At 39.1% G+C, this 8,893-nt stretch overlaps 1 protein-coding gene across 1 annotated transcript in view; it reads right to left on the bottom strand.

The window, feature by feature from the left end:
• Positions 1-898: 898 nt before the first annotated feature.
• Positions 899-8,893, bottom strand: part of LOC103367528 (ras-related protein Rab-5B-like) — a 12,323-nt gene continuing 4,328 nt past the window's right edge. The window contains exons 3-6 of the mRNA XM_008295580.1: positions 8,395-8,546; positions 7,175-7,297; positions 6,059-6,152; positions 899-4,844 (exon numbers count right to left, since the gene is read on the bottom strand). Coding sequence (XP_008293802.1) covers positions 4,729-4,844; positions 6,059-6,152; positions 7,175-7,297; positions 8,395-8,546 — 485 coding nt within the window. The 3' untranslated portion in view covers positions 899-4,728. The remainder of the gene's footprint in view (positions 4,845-6,058; positions 6,153-7,174; positions 7,298-8,394; positions 8,547-8,893) is intronic.

Below are 8,893 nucleotides of genomic sequence, written 5' to 3'. Positions count from 1 at the left end.
AGGCAGGGGACACCCTGGACAGGTCACCAGTCTATCACAGGGCCACACTTAGAGACAGACAACCAAGCACACTCACACCTACGGACAATTTAGAATCACCAATTAACCTCAACATGTTTTTGGACTGTGTGGGAGGAAGCCGGAGAACCAAGAGAGAACCCACGATGCATGGGGAGAACATGCAAACTCCACGCAGAAAGATCCGGTACCCCCACTGGGACGCGAACCAGCAACCTTCTTGCTGCGAGGCAACAGTGCTACCAACTGTGCTACCAACTGCGCCACCCTGCAGCCCAGGAAGATTCATATATCAGTCTAAATTTCCACACATACAATTTTATATATCCATAGTTTATGATCAAATCAGAGACAGCGCATGATCATTGTTATCCAAATTTAGAATTTGTGCGGCTACATCTTTTCTTTTTCCTCGCAAGCTTTCAGGCCCGAGTGTGATTTGAGTTTTAAAAAAGGTTGAATGATGGAGACAGAAACAACAAAACGATTAAACTTGCCTCTGAAATAACTTTTCAGTTAATCTTTTTAGGCTAGGAAGGTCATTTTGAATATTATTCTACTCTGAACAGAGTGTTTTATCAGGAAAAATGAACAAAAGAATTCCGTTTTTAAAACTCTACAGCAACAGACAGGATATTTTAAAGTCCAGCCTCTGTTTACTGATATTGTGATTTCCTTCTCACGTTTCTGAATTCACAATCTGTCCACTCGAACAATTTCTGATGTGTCTGGTATCATGGAAAAAATGAACCTCATTTCTCCATCTCACCTGGACTGAATGAAAGGTATTGTAATCAGTTCAACATTTTTCTTTTTTTGTGTGTGTGTGAGTGCGATTCTGAAAATAAAGCAGAACAAAAGATTCCTGCGGACACGGATGTTTGTTGAAATCAAACAGATTTATAACATTGATTAGAGTCTGTTAAACGATCCATTCCAGGTTCACAAGTGTGCTCTGCTAAAATCAACGTACACTTTCATTAAAATTAAGACAATATGTAACATACAGTGTATTTGACAAGATCTCTTTACATCCATACAAAGAGCCGATACAGTTTAGCCTAATGACAGGAGTTATTGGGTTATGGTACAAGCCGATGTCAGGGAAAAAGGTGTTCCTGCACTTTGAAGCACACACTTTAAAGAAAGCCCCGGACAAGATTCACAGAGAGAAAACTGGGAGTAGGCACTTCTGTTTTTTTTATGTGTTTTCATTAATTCTTACTTTTTCTTCAGCCACCAAGCACACACACACACACACACTCACACACATAACTCTGTTTTATGAGCAAACGAATCCATAAAACCATCTAAGATCACCGACGACTCGACCTCAGGACAGATGAAGGAGACGTTAAACACACGATGGGATTCTACAGGGAGCCGAGGTTTATTACAAACCTCATGTTTTCTTCTTGTCATTCTGCCCTCGTTCACTTATCAAACCGGTGTTGTGCCAGAAAGTTCAGTTATGTCACTATTTACAGCTGCATTTATCAGGTCAGACAGTCACAACGTGCAACACTAATTACTCTGATGATAAAGGCTCTTGGTGAACTTTTTTTTAAAATTGTTCTGACCCAAGAAATTAACATTTATGAGGAATGCTATAGGATTGTTTACGCTGTATGTGTCTGGTTTGTCTGATATCTTGGTTCATATTTGAAAACTAGACTGTAATTAATGTTTGCAAAATGAGTTTAATATATTGAAATAAAGGAATCAGCTGTTTTGCAAACATCCTATGAGCTTTAAAACATGACGTAATGAAGTCAAGTCGTTTTCATGCATTAACCCTCTGAACCCTAAAACCAAACAGCAGCTGTAGAAGGTTATCTTTACAAAAAAAAATATCACAATGACATCAGAAACTGTGAAAACACACAGCACATTCAAATTTTGAACTTTCCTTCAGTCGGTCCTTTAACTAATTATGTGTGATGTGCAGTTCTGTCAGAAAAATTAACAAAATCTAGGCTCAAAAATCGTAATAGCTTTTTTAATTCTACACATCTCAATTTAGGATTCGCTAAAAATAACTAGTTTGCACCACATTCTGTAAAAAAGAAACAAAAATCAATAAAATAAATACAGCATGGTCCTTGGAAAAAGGCTGTAAATGTTTTGTAAAATACCTAATCAAAGAAATTAAAACTTTTGTATCTTTTTTTGTGATATTATAACTGTCTTATATTTCACATAAGACATTTCTGAGTTCTGTCTTTTTCCATTTCTGTCTGTTTCCATAGAGACCCAGGATTTATTTTGCATGGAAAGTGAACCCACAGAAAAAATAAAATAAAATATTCAACAGGAGCAAATAACACCCAGAAGCTCCTTGTGGGTTCAGAGGGTTAATAACATGTCAGTCACAGTGTTGGGGCTGTAATCACTTTCTTGCAGCTGGTAAATGGACTGACCTGTTTGTAATGTCGGGCAAAGAGCAGCTAAGATAATGCAGAGACATGAAGAGATAATATTTTTATGACTGTTGGACTCAGATAAAGGCAGCTGTATATAAACTGGGCAATGCAGATTTAACAATCCCGTGGGCAGCCATCAGTTTTTGGCGCCACGCAGTTCCTCCACGCCCACCTCCAACATAACATCCATGTTTGGGCGATATTTTCACCTCCATTTCCACCATTAAGTCAACCCCATCACTTCCTGTTACCAATCAGAACAAGATATTTAATCTGAAAAGGAACTTAGTAAATCTTGCATTGATACTCTCTTTGGGTTTGAGGGACTCTGCTACAGACGTGAAATGAGCTACAGCTAATGGTTTCATACGTGGCAATACGAGGTGCGATCAAAAAGTTCCAGTACTGTTAATGGTGTGTGTGCACAGAACATGTCGCGATCACGTGCATGCAACATGAGCGAGCAGTTACTGTCACGAGTCAAGAGACTGATCAACATCAGCACCTATATTAAAGGAGTTGTGACTTCACCTGAAGTAGCTCAGACCTTCACATTCAGCAGCTGGATGATCGAATTGTCATGTGGATGATCGTCATGGTGACCAGAGGTGGGTCTGCAGCTACCATCAGGAGAAGAAACAGCAGTTTTCACAGTGGAAGAAGCTGCATGCAGTTTTCTTTGACATTTTCGTGGTTTTGCGCTGTGAGTTCTTCCCCCATAGTCGGAGTGTCAACACAAGAGTTCTACCGTAACGTCCTGAGGCATCTCCCGGAGAACATTCAGCACAAACAACCTAAACTGCAGTGCGATGCTGAAGTTTTTTGGTCACAACAATACAATTTGTCGCACTCTACCCACCCTACTCGCCAGATTTAACTCCCTGCTCTTCTCTTTACTAAAATAAAACTCAAGTTGAAGGGTGGCCGTTTTGACATTCAGCACTCATCACAAATGATGCTCGACATGCTTCTAGAACAGGACTTCAGGGAGCATTACAAGTACTGCAGGAGCACTGGGAGCAGAGTATCACTGCACAAAATTAAACTAGGTACAGTTTTTGATTTTCTACAGGCACAGTTGTAATCTTTCGGTCACACTTCATATTATATTCACACATATTCACGTCTATATTGTTGCCTCCATTTTAGCACGCACACACTGCACCTCAAACTTTCATGAAAATCTGTCAAGCCAAATTTATCAATGAGAAACAATGCAAAACCAGTTTAAATGTTTGCTTCACAAACCAGATTCTACCTGGAGTGCTTGATGTGTTCACGTAACAGGACTTCCAAGGAGCGCTTCTGGTGTTGCAGGAGTGCTGGGAGCAGTGCGTCGCTGCACAAAAACACTACTTCCACGATGACGCTGTCTAAATTTAAATCCGGTATGTTATTTATTTATTTTTATTTTTTAATCTTTATTCGTGCAGTCTGAACTTTTTGATCACACCTCGTATTATAATCACGCACGCCATATCCTGTCTATATTGTTGCCTCCATTTTAGCACTCACACACTGCATCTCAAACTTTCATGAAAATCTGTCAGGCCAAATTTATCAATGAGAAAAAAAAAAAGTAAAACCTGTTTAAATGTTTGCTTCACAAACCCACTCTGAGTTTCTATCCACACTAAAGAAGCATCGCAGCCAGCATCAAGAGAATTTCAAAAGGTGGGCGATAAATATTGGCGTTTGCTGGATAAACTGTGCCATGGCGGGTCGTATCTGGTCAGGCAGGAAAAATAGGGGGTTAAAATCATTCCAGGGGTTCAACATGTGGCATTATTCACAGCAGGATTTGATCGACTTGGGGCTACAAGGAGGCAAAGCAAGCAGGAGAAGGAGAAAGCAGCCTAAGCGATTGGCTTCTCCAGCCACTCGCCGGCGTGTGCTGCTCAGTTTGTGCCTTTTTACGCAATCGGGGCTGAAATGACGCAAGGCAGAGTGAAAACCAAAGAAATTTCACAATTAGTGCTAAATACTACAACAGGCTTACCACTGTCTTCCACATTCTGTATCATCCTCCTCTCAATCTCAGTCTTCACTTTACCTCCACATGCAGAATCTGAGCTGTTGTCAGCAGACACAGGTGTGAAACATCGTGTCTCCATCTCTTTCTTTCTCTATATTCTCTCGTCTGAATTTCTGTCTGCTCAGACAGGAGGATGAATGCAGGGCAGAGGGGCTGCATCAGGCTCACCCCCGTACGTTGGTTGAAGGAGACGAGATGACTGAAGGGCCGTGGTGGTGTGGATGGTGGAGTACAGGTGGGGCTCATGGACGTCTAGTTCCCACCGCAGCAGGCTCGGGTCGAGTGGGCGTCAGGGTCCTGGAGGTTCACTCCCCGATGCCGCGCTGCATGTGTCGGGTTTTGGGTGTCTGTTTTTGGCATCTTTTTTGCTAAATTAAAAAGAAACAGTGATGATATTCAGTCACAGATACCTTAGTATTTAGAGATTAGCACTACCTTCAAAGGTAGCTAACTTCTAAAATGTCACACAAAGTGTTTTTTTTTCAAGTTTCCATAGCGTCCTCTGATTCTATACTTCTAAATGCAAATAAAAATACAGTATGGAAACATGGCTAATGTCTCTGGCCAGCTCGCCCAGGTATGCAGGTCTCCAGAGTACTGATGCATCTGTCAGTAGCTGCATTTCCATATAACTGTCAAGCAAATTTGAAGCGAACTTCAGAAATCGCAAAAAAAAATAAATGAAGAAAATGTGTATATAGGACATGTTGATTGTGATCAACAATGCAGAAGAAGCCAGAAGGAAAACCAGTTGTTTGACAAATGCTTAAAATTAAAAAAAAAAAAAAAAAGACCCTGAAGAAGATGAAGAAGAAGAAACAAAAGTTCATCCATCTACAAAAGAAAAGTGGAGAAAGGTTTTCTGGAATTGTTTTCAATCTGGAAAATTGCAACTATTAAGCAAAAACAACAGTTTAGTCTTTTAGTTAAATGTTCGCTGCGTCTGAGCTTTTCAGAAAGGTGTTTCCATCTCCCATGAATCTCATTTACTTCTTTTTTTTTTAAAGGCAAAAACCATCTCAGGTGAGTTCTTACTGCTGGAGCATCACAATTTCGAATGAAAACATTAAAAAAGCAAAATGTCCCCTTGAAATGTAAATAGGCAGTGGCAAGCCAAGCAGTGAGGAGTAAGAAATGATAATAACATTTAACACTGATTTAAAAAAAAAAAACCCAAACAGCTACCTTTGACTCCAGATCACTCTGATGAAAAACAATATTTATCTGCACTTTTATTCACAGTGAAAAACTTTAGGTGCTCCTATAAAAAAAAAAGTTTGTGACACCAGTGCATCCAGTGCAAAAAGTTCATTTGGAGCCATGATTTTCTGATACTGCAAAGAAAAAAACCTAAAAGTCTTGCATCCAAAACTGAGGAAACATGCACCAAAATTGTGCTGCAAATTAATCAAAAATAATTCTCCTATTAATTCATACAGCATAAGAACAATAATGGGAAATCCAAACATATTTTTTTTCCAGGTGGAAACGCCTCGATGTCGGGGAATCCTGTACAAAGGAGTAGATCTCTTCTGGAGTAAAAATCTAACAGTTATTCAAATGTAAAAGAAGCGACACTCACCAATGGCCAGGAAGAGCTCATTGACGTTCATGGCGGTCTTGGCAGAAGTCTCCATAAAGAGCAGGCCGGTGTCTTCAGCGTACGTCTGGGCTTCCTTTACCAAACAGCACACAAACACATACAAACACACATCATTCTGAGGAACTGCAGAGACTCCAGTGGTGAAAATCCTGCATGTCAGCAGCTTCAGAAACACAAACCAGGCTGTGGAACACATGATTTCATATTTTTTTTCCTCATTCTGACGTTTGATTTCAACATTAGCTGAAGCTCTGAACTTCTGTCTGCAGGATTTTAGGCTACAAAGCTGCCACATGACCAGCTGATTGCACAACTGCGTGAATAAACAGGTTTACAATAAATGAAGATGTTTGCAAAATTCTCAAGACAAGCAAGGGCCAGAGGGGTTTACAGTGGAGCAGGTTTGACATATCCAGGTTTTCTTTATGTAAGCGGCTCCACAAATCCCAGATAATGGGGATTATAATGGTGACAACTAGCTTTCTTATTCACAATAAATGTTCTTATTCTTGCTAACCAGACTTCTTTCATTAGATTCTGACTGCGCTCACAAAAAGAAGACATTCAACGTATAATTTAACTCTTTTTTTGCACAAAATGGACCAATGACATCATCTGATTTAGTCAAGAGGAACAGGTTGATATAATGCAAAGATATGCATAATATAAACATTCGTTAAAAGCAACACTGCTTCTGCAAATGATGCAAGAGATGCTAGAAAATTGACAATAGTGTAAATTATTAGAATTATTTGACCACTCAGTGACTCATAATGCAGCTTCATATTAGAGCTCTGAAACTTTCAAAAATTATAGTGCAAATGACTCCAATTTTTGGCCAAATCTAAGTGAATTTATTGGTACTACCTGAATATTCTGAGTGTACTACTAGCTGCAGTGTAAAAAAGATTTGGGTGTAAATCAGGACCAAACATAAAAACATATATTTTTCTGCATCACCAACTGATTTCATGCAAGTCCTCAGTTTGCCTGCTGGAACTGCAAAGCTTCATTTGGTGGTATTAGTAACAGGTTTGCAGATATAACCATAGCTGCTAACCCTCAGCTGTGATTTAGCGAACAAAGGGGAGTTACCTCGTATTCTACCAGTCTCTTCTCTGCCAGGTCGGCCTTGTTTCCAGCCAGGGCGATAACAATGTTAGGACTGGCCTGCCTCTGCAGCTCCTTCACCCAGGCCTTGGCTCTCTCAAACGTCTCCTGCACAAACACAGAGCCAAGGTCAGTTAAACCAGCAGCACACATGTAAACACCAGGAACAACGCTGAGCATGAATAATGCATCGATATATGTCATCAGCTAGGAGACAAACTGTTCACCTTCTGAGCTGATGTCAGTATTAAAGCTGCAACTAGTGACTATTTTTAATTTTCAGCTAATCTTTCATTTATTTTCTGGATTCATTGTATAGTCTTTAAAATGTCAGAAAATGCTGATCAGTGTTTACCAGTGTCCAAGATGACAGATGTCTATTCAGTTTACTGTCACAGACAGACAAAGAAATCAGGAAATATCTAAATTTAAAAGGCTGTAATCACAGAATTTAGACTTTCATACTTAAAAAAAGACCTAAACAGTTGACTCACTTATTAAAATAGTTGGTGATTTATTTAATAGCTGACAGCTGATGGTTAAATTAATCACTGCAAGTCTAAGAAGTATAAAAATGGCTAGCACAGTGCTATACTTTGAATATTAACATGAGGTTGCCTGGAATATTAGTCATCTACATCTTTCTGTTTATTTAACTGTTGGCAACAAACCAGCAATAATGGTTCAATAATGTTTCCCCATGAAAGTTCTTAAAAGTTATTGTAGTGTCTTTTTTTTAAATTCCCAAAATATTATTTATCAAAGTATGACAATGTTCTCTTAAGACATTGTCAAAATGTTTAGTGATTTATTACATAAAACCGAATGTTGCATTAAGAGCATCCTTCATTTTTTATCATGTAACATTGTGGAACAGTGTTTGAATATTTTACAGAAGAACGTTCTATAATGAGTTACCTCTAAACAGAATACTGCAGCTAAAACTTTTGTCAATATGTCATATTGCAGGAACGTTTTATTAAAGTACAACATCTTGAAAACATTTTTGGGTGTTGCTTTGAGAGCATTCCTTTTTTGTTATCATGCAAAAACTTCTGAATGCAGCAGGTAAAATGGTATGTCAACAAATCTCCTTGGATGGTTCTTTGAATATTACATCAAAGCTTGTGGGAATGTTCCCTGCTAGCTGTCAGTATCGCTCTGACCCACATGTACGAGTATGTAATGAATAATTTTTGCTGTACCGGTTTGGTGATGTCGAAGACGACGATGGCAGCCTGAGCTCCGCGGTAGTACATCGGAGCCAGGCTGTGGTATCGCTCCTGTCCTGCAGTGTCCCAGATCTCAAACTTCACTGTGGTGTCGTCGAGACACACCGACTGAGCCAGGAAGGCAGCTGGACAGAAATGTGGGAAAACACAGGTCACCAGGTGGTCTTGAAACCTTCCATCACTCAGTTTCTTGCTTATTTTAACCCTCTGAACCCCAAAACCGACTGGCAGGATTCAAAAGCATGTTATCTTTGAAAAAAGGGCCAAAATTAAACCATATGTTAGTGTCAGAAACTGTAAAAACAGCAAGAATATTCAGATTTTCAGAAGAAACAACTAAAAATGTATGTCATAACAATTGTAAAATCTAAGCTTAAACTTCACATTTATTTAATCAGAACCTTTTTAAACAGTATGTCCTGTTTAAAAAATTACCGACAATAAACCTCAAATTCTATTTTAATCTGAAAAT

This window comes from Stegastes partitus, unplaced genomic scaffold, assembly GCF_000690725.1.
Source record: "Stegastes partitus isolate 25-593 unplaced genomic scaffold, Stegastes_partitus-1.0.2 Scaffold1060, whole genome shotgun sequence".
Taxonomy (NCBI): domain Eukaryota; kingdom Metazoa; phylum Chordata; class Actinopteri; family Pomacentridae; genus Stegastes; species Stegastes partitus.
Note: the sequence above shows the minus strand (reverse complement) of the source record. Positions and strands in the feature narration are given on the sequence as shown.